This window comes from Myotis yumanensis, unplaced genomic scaffold (genome assembly GCF_028538775.1).
Source record: "Myotis yumanensis isolate MYYU_CA2020_CCGP unplaced genomic scaffold, mMyoYum1.0.hap1 SCAF_8, whole genome shotgun sequence".
Taxonomy (NCBI): Eukaryota; Metazoa; Chordata; class Mammalia; order Chiroptera; family Vespertilionidae; genus Myotis; species Myotis yumanensis.
The window spans coordinates 46,729,564-46,745,232 of record NW_027223759.1 but is presented as its reverse complement, the minus strand read 5'-3'; the positions used below and the strand labels follow the sequence as shown (position 1 = coordinate 46,745,232).

The window sequence follows — 15,669 nt, the reverse complement described above, 5'->3', positions numbered from 1 at the left end:
TAAAAATTTTTGCTCACTAGTTCTTGGTGAACTTGAGAACTTTCATAATGATGAAATTAATGATTTTTGATTTAGAAAGTATTCATGACATCAAGCTTATTAAAGCAAATATATCTAATTAAACTCTCCTATCTTTTAAATTTAAAATATACTTAATGTAATTCATCATTAGAGATTGGCTTTATTCCTATGAAGTCAGTGTTTTGTTTCTACTTTCTTTTGAATAATAGCTGAAGTCTGGGATCAGGAGTTTGACCCCGTCATGGTCATTCTTCGAACAGTTTACCGTAGAGACGTGCAGTCTGCAATGGACAGATATACAGCATTGTAAGTTCGTTATATTGATTAGTATAATAATGGACATTTTGTATTTATATAGAAACATTTCAATTATAACACAGATGTGATATGCTCTCATTAAAGTATGCTCTCAGTCTTTAGAGGAGAAAATATTTTAAGATTAAAAAAAATAATCTGGCTGAGACTTATGTTCTCAAGATCTTGACCTAAAATCTGATTTTAATCTGATAAAAATAAATTTTATAAAACATAAAACCAGTGGAATTCAAAGATTGGTTTTGTGTTGTTCTACTTTTAAACCACTAGAGGAGGCACAAGTTAAGAGAATAAAATTGTCTGATATCAGAGATAATGGGTATCAAAAAGTATGGTAATATTGCTATTAACTGGGAAAATAGCCAAAATAAAATGAATTTTACTTGTAAGTATTTAAAGTAGTTTAAAATGTTGATGATTGCAGAAAATAAAGTTTTGAAGGATATCTTTTTAATGCATTCAATTTTGTATGTTGTTCTAGATTATTTTAAATGTATTAATTCCACTTATTTTTAAACTTCAGTAATTAATATTATATTTTTGAACATCATATTTTATTTGTGCTTTTCTAAAGCTTAAGGTAAACATTTAAAAAACAAGTTTAAATTGATATAGATGTCTTTAATTTTGAAAAAATATGTGTCCAGATAACTATCAAAGTATAAATGTATTAGGTATAACTGAAACTTCTCTTTTGCCAGATTTTGTAATAATAGAGATACGTTGAATTTAAGATCCATCACACATGTATTTGAAGAAAATTTTGGTGCCAAATTTTGGTGCACCTCCCCCAAAATAAAACAAAACCTAATTTACTCATCAGCATCTTTCCCTGTTTTTCTCTAAAACCCTTAGGGGGATAGTCTGAAGTTGCCCTTTTTCTGCTTTCTTAGCAGTTTCTTTCTATGCTTATGTGGTTTTATAACTATTTGCTTGTATGCTTTTACTATACTGTTAGTTCCTTGAGGGAAGATACTTTTGTCTGTATATCTCTTTTACATTTTCAGTAATTCTTTCAGTGCTGGCACATAGTAGGCATTTAGAATATATTTGTTGAATAAATAAATTTGAGTGGTTCACATTAAAAAATTAAAGATGGGTGGGAGAAAGCATTTACATGGAAAAAACCTAGTGTGGCCTTTCTAAATACTGTTGTTTTAGGTGGTTCTGCCTTTTTTTCAGGAGGCAGTGGTAGTGGCTGTTCATTTGAGTATTACGTAAGAATTAAATGAATAGTACATTTTATTATTCTCTCTTACATTGTAATAAATAGAAATTTGGACTAGGATTGGGCTAAAACTTTTAAAGCCTTGTAATCAATTTTAAAGAGGACGTTTTATTTAACAATGCACCTTTATGGAATGCTTGTCATATGCTACGCCCTCTGTGAAGCAAACAGAATTGCATCTTTTATTTTTCACATAGACTTTTAATTGAACTCATTTAGACCTGTGGTTCTCAACCTGGGATGATTTTTGTCCTTCACAGACACTTGGCATTGTGTGAAGACTGGAAGGGTTGTTACTGACATCTAGTAGATGCTAGGTCTGCGCCCCAAACAAAGAATTACCTGGTTCCAAATGTCACTAGTGTTAAGGTTGAGAAACCTGGTTTAGATCTATATGTTTGGGGTTTGGGGTTATCTTTGATTTCTAGTTGTATTTGCTTTGTGATAAGTGATTGTGATCTGTGTATTAGTTCTTTTTGTATTTGTTGAGATTTACTTTGTAATTTATTGTTTTTTCAATTTTTATAAATGTTCTAAAATTAGTTAAAATTATGTGTATTCTCTAATGGATGTTCTTTATTTGTCTCTGGGTCGAGATTGTCAATTGTGTTGTTAAAAATCTTCAAAATCCTTACCAATTTATTTTTACTGGGCTTTCTCTTAGAACAGTGGTCGGCAAACTCATTAGTCAACAGAGCCAAATATCAACAGTACAACGATTGAAATTTCTTTTGAGAGCCAAATTTTTTAAACTTAAACTATATAGGTGGGTACATTGTTATTAACTTCATTAGGGTACTCCTAAGCTGGCCTTTGCTAAAAACGTCCTCAATCTGATTGAGGTACGTTTGCTGAGGTCGACCCCTTCCAACTCTCCCATCCACACTCATCTTGTGTACTTGTTTCAATCAATGAGACCTTTTCAGGTCTCATCTTGTGTACTTGTTTCACATAGATGAGCGTGGATGGGAGAGTTGGAAGGGGTCGACCTCAACGAACGTACCTCAAAACAATGTACCTCCCCCGCGCTGCGTATCCCGCTATCCTGCGGCCCGACCGACTGAAACCCCCCACTTCTTCTAACGCCACTTCTTCAAAATAGACTCGCCCAGGCTGAAAACGACTTCTGCGCATGGGCCACGAAGTTTCAACCACACTGTAGGTGTGCGCCCCGCAGGTGGTATTTTGTGGAAGAGCCATACTCAAGGGGCCAAAGAGCCACATGTGGCTTGCAAGCCGCAGTTTGCCGACCACTGTGTTAGAAGTATGTTAATATCCTTTATTAAGGGTGTGGATTTGTCACTTTCTTTGTGTAATTCTCTCAGATTTTGCCTTTTATGTTTTGAGTCTTCTGTTCATATAAGTTCATGATTATTATCTTCCTGGGAATCTGTTATTTTTCTATCACAGAAGAGACAAACTTTCTTATTTCTCATTGTGAGTTATCCTTTCATTGAGGGTAAAGCTTTTCAGGTCTCAGCTTTATGTGGGATCTCAGTTCCATCTCTTAGCCTGGTGTGAGTCCAACACCTTGAGATCTCAAAGACTTTAAAACCATTGGCAAACACAGTGTTAGTGCTTGTTATTTTTTCCCCTGTTACCTTGGAGAACTTTACTTTCTCTTTTGTGCTTCAGATATGCCTTCAAAAGGTTATATGTTATGTTTTATCCAGCTTTCCCAGCTGTAGTGGGGAATTTTTAGGTTATCTATTTTATTCAGTTACTGCAATTGGAAATTTAAAATAATATATTTTTATTGATTTTTTTTTTTTTTTTTTTTTTTTTTTTTTTTTTAGAGAGAGGAAGAGAGAGAAATACATTGATTTGTTGTTCCACTTATTTATGCATTCATTGGTTGATCCTTGCATGTGCCCCTAAGGGAGATTGAACCCTCTACCTTGGCGTTTGGGGACAATGTTCAAACCAACTGAGCTACCTGGCTAGGGCACAACTGGGAATTTGTTTGCCTAGTTCTTTACTTTGTATTCTTTCTGTTTGTTTTCCTTTGTTAACATTTTCCTATTCATATTTCTCTTTAGTTTTAGCTCTCTCCACTCATTTTTATTCAATATGGAAGGCAATAATAATGTTCATTTGGCTTTTTCAATCCTCATCTGAGGATATGTATTTTTTCATTGAGAGAGGGAGGGAAGGAGGGAGAGAGGCAAGGTTGGAGGGGGCAGAGAGAGAGAGAGAGAGAGAAACATTGATGTGAGAAACATTGATCGGTTGCCTCCAATCCACTTGTGCCCTGACCAGGGATTGAACCTGCAACCTGGGTATGTGCCCTGACTGGGAATGGAACCCCTGTCCCCTTGGTGCACAGGATGGCACTCTAATCACTAAGCAATGTTGGCGAGGGCCCATTTAACAATATTAAGCAATTTGATTAAAATAGTACTGCATAGCCCTAGACTGTTTGGCTCAGTGGAAAATGTCAGCCTGCTGACCAAAGGGTCCTGGGTTTGATTCTGGTCAAGGGCACATACCTCTGTTGCAGGCTCCTCCTCGGCCTGGGCCCTGGTTGGGTCGTGCAGGAGGCAACCAATCAATGTGCTTCTATCACATCGATATTTCTCTCTGTCTTTTCCTCTCTTCCACTCTCTCTAAAAATGGTAGACAATATTTGGAAAAATATCCTCGGGTGAGGTTTAAAAAAAAAAGTACTGCATAGGAAATGTGACAGAAATTAATGACAATAAATCACAGTTTATACTACAGTTTAATCTTGAGTCTACCATCTAATTTTAGTTTTGTTTTATTTTTACAGTTTAAAACAGAATGGAAAATTCCCTGGAAATCCTTGGCCTCCTTATAAGAAAAGGACACCACTCCATCCCAGCTATAAAGGTCTCATGAGACTATTGCACTGTAAAACTTTACATATTGTGCTATTCACTCTGCTTTACAAGGTACAGTAGTGATTTGAATAGAAAGATTCCGATTAGAATTTATTTCCATAATTTTCAAATAGAAGTGCTAAAGGATAATATTTACATAGAAGTACCACTTATAAAGCAAAGTGTTTTTATACATTTAAGATGTATGAGGGTATGTTATAATCACATGTTTATGAATTCTGAGTTAAAAATAATGGAATAACTATACCATTCTTTGTGGGAAACTATGTTATCCAGTTCCAGATTAGGAATATTTATAGATAGCTTCTGTAGAACACAAAGTGAATATGGTGAGATTACAGGAAGATTGGGATGAACAACAGGGACCAAACAACCACCAGTAGCTACTAACATGACAAAACTAAGATGACAGCCATGGGGCCAGTAACCCTGTGTTTAAGGTTGTTCTCTTGGTTTTTTCGCTCTTATCAGGAATGTGACATGGAGGGATGTGAATGGGTTCCTATATGACACATTAAGATTTTGCTCGTGTTAAAGACTTTAGAAACTCAAAGGATGATATTTTTACTTTCTCCTTACCTTGAATTTGTTTTATTCTTGGCTCTTTTCACATAAACTGACTTACTTATTTGGCTAACATTAATAGTGTACTAAAAAATTGCACGCATAATATTGTGGTGTATGCATATAAAACAGGCATATTTATGATGTAATCTGGATAAGAGATGAAAGACAAAAGAACTATACTTATGTTATAAGATGAAATTACTATAGACAGTTACAAAGTAACTATAGACATAATAAACATATAATTAGATACAAAGAAAAACTACTGTTCTTCCTAATTAGAATTTGAAAAATTAAAAAGCATAAAAAGAAAAATAAGCATATTTGTTATGCAAATTTCTAATGACTACATATACATTTATTAATTACTTAAGAAAATATATATTAAACTTAGTTAAATAGACACTAGATTTTTTCTTAATGTTTGCTATGTACTAGTAATGGAATAATCCTTTTAGATTTTTGTATCCCTCCCTTCTTTTCAACTCTACCTGAGCAATTTTTCAATTTATTCTTGTTAAAATTTTAGACATGTGTTTCAAAATATCTTAAGTGGTTTATTTTTATTAATTTCCAAGAGGATTATTCAATAAGATGATTAAAATTTTTCTTTTCTTCATTAAAAAAGTAAAATATTTTTCCTTACTAAAATTGTATTTGTATTTATTTTACAAATAACAGACATTTTTGAATGTTTACTTAGTGCTAGATTTTGTTTCAAATGCTTTATATGTACTTATATATACATTACTTTGTTTAATTCTAGCAAAATTTATGAGGTAAAGGTGTTATTTTTATTTTTCAGATATGATTTTTGAGTTTTAGAGGTTAAATAACTAGTTGAGATGGTTAATCTGAGCACTGTTATAATTAATGAGTAGTAAGTCAATAATTTATGATTTAAAAATGAAAGTCTTACTGTGAATGATTTATGTTCTCTCAAGTTATATTTTTCAACCTTTTATTTGCTTACTGTAAAAATAGCATTTTATCAAAAATAGAAAGGCAGTTTTATAAGGTTATTACGAACAAATTTTTTAAGGTCTGAACTTTATAATAGCTTTTAATTTAATAATAATAGAAAAAACTTTTCTAACTGACATTGCATTGGCAAGTCAACTTTCTAAAAACCGATGTCAGTAAAACATTTTCTCTCCTGACATGTTTATTAACAAACATTAATATAGAACATGTTAATAAAATTTCCCAGAAAAGTCACTTTAATTTTTTTGCAGTATCTAATAAAGTGATTTTTTTTCTTAGCTATGAAATTGAAGCTGTAAGATGGAATGTCACAGGATTTCAAGCCAAAATTTACTTGAATTTAGTAATATTTTATGTATCAAGAGGAGGCAGTGTAGTAATGGTAGATAATCTTTGGGAGTCTGAAATCTGTGTTCTAGTTTTGCTTACACTAACTGAATGTGTGGCTGAGCCTTGGTTTCCTTTATAAAGTAGCAGATTAAAAGGATGACTTCTGTTGCCTCCCAGCCTTCAACCCACTTCTGCTGCTCTGATATCCTTGTCATCAGTAGAAGAGTGTCAGCAAATTAGGATGTAAAATATTCTTGTTATTTTTTTCAGATACTAGTATATTTATAATAATGGATTTAGTGGACTGTTTAATGTGTTAACCTTTAGGAAATCAGTGAACTCTTATTTTTAGATATTGCTTAAAATACTGTGTGATCACCCTAACCGGTTTGGCTCAGTGGATAGAGCGTCGGCCTGCAGAGTCAAGGGTCCCAGGTTCGATTCCGGTCAAGGGCATGTACCTTGGTTGCAGGCACATACCCAGTAGGGAGTGTGCAGGAGGCAGCTGATCGATGTTTCTAACTCTCTGTCCCTCTCCCTTTCTTTCTGTAAAAAAAAAAAATACTGTGAGCTTGCATGGGAACTTGTATTTTTGGTTTAGTTTGTCTTTTCACCAAGATGTAGCTTTATTACATGTTTGATCATGCTATATACTTATAATATGTTTATTTTTTTAATCTATGACATTAAAATGTTTTTGGATATTAAATGTAATATATTTTGTGGAAAAAAGTAATTATGAGGCATTTTTTTCCCTTTTTAAAGATTTTAATGGATCATCAAAATCTGTCAGAACATGTACTCTGCATGGTTTTATATCTGATTGAATTAGGACTTGAAAATTCAGCTGATGAGGAATCAGATGAAGAGGTAAGTAATTTCATACATTTTTAGACATTAAAGTTTATAACATTCCTTAATAAAGGTAATATGTCATCTTGAAATGTATTTACAAAATCATCTTATATATGATCTTAACAACTACTGGAAAAGGCCCTTTTTGATATTTAAATTCAGGGGTTTTTAGCAGTTTCACTGATACATTATACTCTACTTGTAGAATTATTGAATTTGAAATTGGTAAATTCATAATCTGTAGACCTGAGAAAAGTAGTTAATGAATTTTTGGTGTTATGGTAATAACATTGATTACTGGTAATAATCAGTTCAGTCTAGAAAGTCTAATAATTTGATTAGGGATTATTTTTGAGAAGCAAATTTTTTGGGTAAAGATTTTAAGTTAGTGAAGTGAATGGTGTTTTATGGGAGAACTAGAGGACCGGTACATGAAATTAAGTTAGTGAAGTGAATGGTGTTTTATGGGAGAACTAGAGGCCCGGTACATGAAATTCTTGCATTTGGCAGGTAGTGGGGGGAGGAGGTCTCTCAGCCTGACTTGCACCCTCTCGCAGTCCAGGAGCCCTGGGAGATGTCCGACTGATGGCTTAGGCCCGCGGGGAGTGGGTCTGAGCCGGCACTTGAATATCCTTAGTGCTGCGTGGAGGTGGGAGAGGCTCTGGCCATCGCTGCTGCGCTTGCCAGCTGTGAGCCTGGCTTCTGGCTGAGAGTGGTGCTCGCCCTGTGGGAGCGCATTGACCACCAGGGGGCAGCTCCTGCATCTGCCCCCTTATGGTCAGTGTGCGTCATAGTGAGCGGTCGTTCCACCGTTGGGTCGATTTGCATATTAACCTTTTTTTACATAGGATGTTTAAAGTACTTAAGTATACAAGTTAAGATCTTTCAGGACTTTTAAAAGTATCATTCCATAAAAGCAATTGTTTCTACAAATTGATTTTAAAATAAAAGGCTTCCTCATTCCCTCCCTTCAAAAAGACAAAATACAACACAACAGCAAAAAAAAACAAAAACAAAAAAACAAACCAAGTAAAAAGACTAGGCAGTTGAATCAACATATATTCTCCCATAGATATTAAAGGATCATTAAGATTCCTCTAAGACTAGGTCAGACTTTTAGTTGATTTTTCACACTTTCTTCTACAGTTATTCCATATTACCATTATTTGGCTATATAATGAGTTGCTGCTAACGAGTGATGAAAAATATTCTGTACGTTAAGTATTTTCGGATTTAAAATGTACTTTTCAGGAGAAATTTAGCTGACTTCCTTGGAATTTACCCATATTAGTATTGAAAAATTTATTCTTGTATTTTGTGTTTGAATTTGGTTTTATTAGCACTTTATAATTTGTGGATGAGGCTATGGGGATTTAAGAATATGACAGACAGTGGATGATTATTTGGGCTTGTTACACCTCCCTTGTACCTTAGACCTGACTTGACAAGGCTTGATATTCATTATGTTTATGTTTTAGGCATCAGTGTGTGGACCAGAACGTTGTCATGACAGTTGGTTTCCTGGCAGTAATTTAGTAGCCAACATGCGGCACTTTATAAACTATGTTAGAGTGAGAGTTCCAGAGACTGCTCCTGAAGTGAAGAGAGACTCACCTGCAAGTACCAGCTCTGATAGCTTGGGTTCTTTACAAGTAAGTGTGGAAGGGAGAAAGAAAAAAGGAAACGCTTTATGTTATGTTTGGACAGATACATTGTTTAGGTCATCCTGTGATATCCAAAAGAAAAATAAATGTGGTTGTAGGTAACTATAAATTGTCTTTTATTTTCTCTGATATATCTAAGCAGCTTCACCTCTCTTTTTCCTTTAATCTGCCAGAGTTCACGAAGGCCTAAAGTTCTTCAAAGAGAGGTAGATGTATGTGATATTTGCATTAACTAGCAATACGGCTTTAACTGGAAATGTGGAAAAACACTGAAGTATTTGTGTGTGTATATGTATGTTTAATTAATATGGTTAAATTTAAAGAGGTGTTTCTTTAATGTATATGTGTGTGTTTTTAATATAGTGATTTAGGTATAATTTTAAAGGAAATTCATATTATTGAACTTAAAAAAATAATACTGAGTGCTTAATAGTGGGTTTTTCTTGGTAGTATTAGAAGTATTTTACATCAATTATGAGCAGCACATTTGGGTCTGTTTACATTTAGCATTGTTACTAACAACTTAAAAATAAATGTTTTCTAAATCAAAATAAATTAAATGTTTAATTGCCGGCAGCATGCCCATTTATAATTTTTTTATTATGGCAATTAATTAACTTTGATAAAATAAGCTCTCAAAACTTAAACTCTATATATTGTGTATTTGGATTCATTTTGGAAATCAGCCTCATTGCATGTAGCTTAATTAATTTTTAAAAAGCAGAAATGAAATATATTGCAGTGACATGTCAAATAACTAAACTTAAACACCTAATGCCTACAATCTATATTTTTGTGAGTAGGGAACATTGAATCAGGCATTTCTCATAGTAGAGTCCTGTGGTCAGAGATTTCTTTGCCTTTGACAACATGTTCTTGCTGTGAATATCATAAAGAGTTTTTATTAAAATATTGGAATCTTTCTAAGAGGCAGCTTTTGCCTCTTAGGCTGGTAGAGAGTATTTTGAAAAACAAATTGGCGAGGTGGTTAAAGCATAAGCCCAAGGACCAAAGGGTTGTGGGTTCGATTCCCAGTCAAGGGCACATACCTTGCTTGTAGGCTCGATCCCCAGCCTGGGTCGGGGGCCTGTCAAGGCATACGTGGGAGGCAACTAATCCATGTGTCTCTCTCACATAGATGTTTCTCTCTCTCTCTCTCTCTCTCTCTCTCTCTCTTTTGCTCTCTCTCTTTTCCCCTCCCCCCTCTCTTCCACTCTAAAAAAAAATCAATGGAAAAATATCCTGGGGTGAGGATTAAAAAAATTAGAAAAACAGTTTGGATGTTGAAAAATAGTGTATATTATAATTTAACTCATCAAAGCATTGGAGCATTGTTTTTATTCTTGCTTAAAAAATCAATGAAATGTATTAAACTGACGTGTGTCTTAATTAAAAATGATTTCTAAGAGCTCTAATTCAGTTTGACAGCTTTAGGGTAAAGGCTATTTAGACAATACATTGAAAAAAATGGTTTTTAAAAATCTGTTCAAATAACAAATGATAGTGATACTCAAATATGAAACAGATAAATTTGATTTTCCATCTTTATATTTCATATTAATAACTTTAAGCATATGTTAGAAATAATTTTCAAACTTTTGAAGTTCCTTAAAAATGAAATTAATTAGCAATTCATATTTATTAGCGTAGAAAAAATTAATTTATAATTTTCTTCACTGGAAAATATGGCAGTTTTTTAGAAATTAGTAGAGTATAGTATTCTTTTTTTTTTTAAACCCTCACCTGAGGATATTTTTCCATTGATTTTTATTTTTTTTAAATATATTTTTATTGATTTCAGAGAGTAAGGGAGACGGAAAGAGACACAAACATCAATGATGAGAGAGAATCATTGATCAGCTACCTCCTGTACGCCCTACACTGGGGATCGAGCCTGCAACCTGGGCATGTGCCCTGATTGGGAATCAAACTGTGACCTTCTGTTTTATAAGTTGATGCTCAACCACTGAGCCATGCCAGCTGAGCTCCATTGATTTTTAGAGAGAGTGGAAGGGAGGGGGAGAAACATAGACAGAAACGTTGATGTGAGAGAGAATCGATTGGTTGTCACCTGCATGTGCCCGTTGGGTGGCAGGGCTGGTGTGGCCAGGGGTTCAGGCCTGCAGCCAAGGTCAACCCTTGACCAGAATTGAACCTGGGACATTTAAGTCTGCGCTGATGCTCTATCCAGTGAGCCAAACTAGCTAGGGCAAATATGGTATTCTTTTTTTTTTTTTTTTTTTTTAAATATATTTTATTGATTTTTTTACAGAGAGGAAGGGAGAGAGATAGAGAGTCAGAAACATTGATGAGAGAGAAACATCGATCAGCTGCCTCCTGCACATCTCCCACTGGGGATGTGCCTGCAACCCAGGTACATGCCCTTGACCGGAATCGAACCTGGGACCCTTCAGTCCACAGGCCGACGCTCTATCCACTGAGCCAAACCGGTTTCGGCAAATATGGTATTCTTGATGAATATTGGGTAGAACAGCTTTTCTTTTTTTAAACTGATGAGGAACTTAATTTATGATTCCTCTTTAATATGACTATAGATACTACTCAAGCTTAGTCTGTTTTCTCTAGTAGATAGAAGATTCAGGAGGTTGCAAAAGAGTTGTTATCTTGGATTATCTCCTTTCTCCTCTTCATTGTTATTTTCAGATTGAGTGGGTCTAAGTGCATGTAGGAAAGAGAGGTGAAGAGGCAGATTTCTTAAAAAGAAAATCTATTGAAACATATCTGCATGAAACTTTGAACATTCCCTTTGGAAAATGTAGTACTAATATGTTTTTAAACTTGACACTGAATAACTTCTTTGATTTCTTTCTTTTTCTTTTTTAATGGTAGAATTCTGGTACAGCCCAAGTTTTCAGCTTAGTAGCAGAGCGTAGAAAGAAGTTTCAGGAGATCATCAATCGTAGCAGCAATGAAGCAAATCAGGTGGTTCGTCCTAAAACTTCAAGTAAATGGTCTGCTCCTGGTTCAGCTCCACAGTTAACTACAGCCATTTTGGAAATTAAAGAAAGTATATTGTCTTTGCTAATTAAACTTCACCACAAACTCTCAGGAAAACAAAACTCCTACTATCCTCCTTGGCTTGATGACATAGAAATTTTGATCCAACCAGAAATTCCTAAATATAGTCATGGAGATGGTATAACTGCAGTAGAAAGAATTTTACTAAAAGCTGCATTGCAAAGCAGAATGAACAAACGTATCATTGAAGAGATATGTAGAAAAGTGACCCCTCCTGTACCACCCAGAAAAGTCACTGCAGCAGAGAAGAAAACATTGGACAAAGAAGAAAGGTAATTTTTTATTTTTACTGTTTTTAACATGAATGGTACAGTTCAAGATTTGATATAGCTTCCCTTATTGGCTGAGGACCTGGATGTTTAGTAGGTATAATCATAGCTTAATGTTTTGTAAGATAAATGGAACCAAATGTCGTTGGTGCTTGTGTGTGTAGTATGCTTGAGTTAGTTGTTGAGAAAACAAGGTTTCTGACCCCAGCATAAATTACTGCCTTAAATTTGTAGGCCCCTGTGGAAAATTGCTACTTCTGTAATTACCATGGGAATCTAATAAATCTTCTGCTGTTTTCAAAAACTTCTATCAATTTAACTTTAAATGAGAACAGAAAATTTAAAAAATATATTTTAAATATATCTCAAAATAAAAATTGGACTATTTTAGTTCCTTTTGGTCCTTTTCACTCTTTTCAGTGTGTGATTACTGATTATTAAACAAGGAATGTTTTAAAACAGTGATGGCGAACCTATGACACGCGTGTCAGAAGTGACACGTGAACTCATTTTTTTGGTTGATTTTTCTTTGTTAAATGGCATTTAAATACATAAAATAAATATCAAAAATATAAGTCTTTGTTTTACTATGGTTGCAAATATCGAAAAATTTCTATATGTGACACGGCACCAGAGTTAAGTTAGGGTTTTTCAAAATGCTGACACGCTGAGCTCAAAAGGTTCACCATCACTGTTTTAAAACATACTTATGACTCTAGCTTTTGGAACTTTAGATTGCTTTTAATTTGTTGTTAAATCCTGATATTTATAAATTTAAAAAAAATCTTTCTTGGATGATTTTCCTTTTTACCAAGATAAGGGCGGCTAGCAGGAGGCTCAGGCTTAGCAGTAAAATTGATGTGCTCAGGTTTGTCCATTACTGAGTTTAAGAGAAACATCCAAGTGAAGATGTCCAGTCAAATAAATTTGACTTGTAGGGGAGAATTCTGAGTTATAGCTACAGATTTGGGCACATAAATAATAATTAAAGCCTTGTATATGGAAGAGTGTGTACAGTAAGAGAACACATAATATAGGACTCAAGGAGAAAACATTAAAGGGAGTGACTGAGGAAGGAGTACCCACAAAAGTGACTGAAAAGGGATGGCTAGAGTAGAATAGGAGAACTTCAGAGAGTGGCATTAGAGCAGGCATGAGGAGGTTCAGGAAGGAAGAAACTTCTCAACATTTTTAAGTGCTGCAAAAATTCAGAGAAGATTGGCTGTTCTGTTTGACCATATAGTTAGAAAGTCATCTTTGGTAACTGTATCAGGAGCAATTTTAGTCACATATGTAGTTGTACTTTATTGCTGATGTGATTTCATTACAGATAATTTGTTACAAGTATACATAAAAGGCTTTGGTATATTATGAATTTAGGAAAGTCCAGATTTCTCATAGTACTTTATAATAGGAAATAGAGGCCTGATGCACGAAATTTGTGCAAGAGTAGGCCTTCCTTCCCCCAGCTGCCAGCACCGGATTCCCTCTGGCACCCAGGACCCGAGCTTCCCTCGCAGCCCCGGCTTCGTCCTAAAGGTCAACTGGAAGGACGTCTGATCTAATTAGCATATTATGCTTTTATTATTATAGATTGTAACAATTTAGATGACAGTTCATTAATTTTGAATTAGTAACTTCCTAGAATTTAATGGATCTGATAAAATCATAAGGTCAAAATGAGTTAAATTTTTATTTTTGTTAGTCTTTTCTAAATTGGTGATTTTTTTTTTGGTTATAGCATAATGTGTTGGTTTTTTTTTTTTTAAGGAAGATAAACATCTGAGTCAAAGTTTGTTTTATTTTGTTAAAAACATTTTGTTATTATTATTCAATAGACATGATACTGGAGAACATAGTTCAGATGCTATTTTTACAAAAGCTCTAATGCTATTATAATAAATAATATTCTAAAAAAAATTCCAAGACTTTCTTTGTAATGGACTTTAGTTACTTTGAGCAGTGATGGTATTGACAAAGAGTTGAAACTATTTCTATAGCAGACAGCTAAGAATTTAGATGAATCTATTTGAATCTCACTATGCTTCTCACATTATCTTTTCTCAGTTTATTTTGGCTTTGGGATAAAGTTTTATAATAAGGGCAGAGTAGTTCACAAGCATTTAATGATGATCCATTCCTAAGTACCTGATCTATAGACAAATTTGTCATCACTTTCATAATAGATTAACTCCATAGAAAACTAGATACAAATAGGAAACCTTAGATGGTTATGCAATCTCAGTGTCTCCACCTCTGGGGTAATAATGGAAAATTCTTGAGTTGTACTGAATCTGCCAGAACTTGTTTATGTTTTTATTCATATCTGTGCCCAATTTTAGAAAAGAATAACCTACATTAAGAAAAATTAACAATGAAAGGAAAAAATAACAATGACACTTCTCCCCTCCCCCCAGAAATTATAGAAAGCTAGTATAGATATACATTTTTTTTTTTTAGCAGCTTAAAGCGATACCCATTTATTTACTCACTGTTTCTATATGTTCAAGTCCAGACATTGTGTGACTGGGTTCTCAGCTCAGTCTCACAGGCTAAAATCAAGGTGACAGCCATACTGATCTAGAGCTTAGTCTTCCGGGCTCATGTGGTTGTGGCAGAATAGAAATGCATTTTAATTCTAGTGCCAAGCAGTTACATTTGAGGCTTTCTTATGTTTGATATGTGGATTTGTTTTTTGAAATATTCTCTTACGGAATATATTTTATTTTATTTTTAATTTTTATTTAATTTTATTTTTTAATTAAATCTTTATTGTTCAGATTATTACATTTGTTCCTCTTTTTCCCCCCATAACTCCCCTCCTTCCAGCTCCCACCCTGCCCTCCGCCCTCACTCCCCACCCACTATGTTCATCCATAGGTGCACGATTTTTGTCCAGTCTCTTCCCGCATCTCCCACACCCCTTTTCCCCCCAAGAATAGTCAGTCCGTTCCCTTTCTATGTCCCTGATTCTATTATAATCACCAGTTCATTCTGTACATCAGGTTATTTATTCACTTGATTCTTAGATTCATTTGTTGATAGATGCATATTTGTTGTTCATAGTTTGTATCTTTACCTTTTTCTTCTTCTTCCTCTTCTTAAAGGATACCTTTCAGCATTTCATATAATACTGGTTTGGTGGTGATGAACTCCTTTAGCTTTTCCTTATCTGTGAAGCTCTTTATCTGACCTTCAATTCTGAATGATAGCTTTGCTGGATAAAGTAATCTTGGTTGTAGGTTCTTGCTATTCATCACTTTGAATATTTCTTGCCACTCCCTTCTGGCCTGCATAGTTTCTGTTGAGAAATCAGCTGACAGTCGTATGGGTATTCCCTTGTAGGTAATTGAGCCTCTTTCTCTTGCTGCTTTTAAGATTTTCTCTTTGTCTTTTGCCCTTGGCATTTTAATTATGATGTGTTTTGGTGTGATCCTCTTTGGATTCCTTTTGTTTGGGGTTCTCTGCGCTTCCTGGACTTGTAAGTCTATTTCTTTCACCAGGTAGGGGAAGTTTTCTGTCATTATTTCTTTAAA

The 15,669-nt window shown here is 34.3% G+C and overlaps 1 protein-coding gene across 1 annotated transcript in view; it reads left to right on the top strand.

Moving 5' to 3' along the window:
- The window catches only part of UBR3 (ubiquitin protein ligase E3 component n-recognin 3), a 159,799-nt gene that overhangs the window by 72,729 nt on the left and 71,401 nt on the right, over positions 1–15,669 (top strand). Inside the window, exons 19-23 of the mRNA XM_070422781.1 lie at positions 231–327; positions 4,335–4,476; positions 7,072–7,176; positions 8,640–8,813; positions 11,676–12,136. Coding sequence (XP_070278882.1) covers positions 231–327; positions 4,335–4,476; positions 7,072–7,176; positions 8,640–8,813; positions 11,676–12,136 — 979 coding nt within the window. The remainder of the gene's footprint in view (positions 1–230; positions 328–4,334; positions 4,477–7,071; positions 7,177–8,639; positions 8,814–11,675; positions 12,137–15,669) is intronic.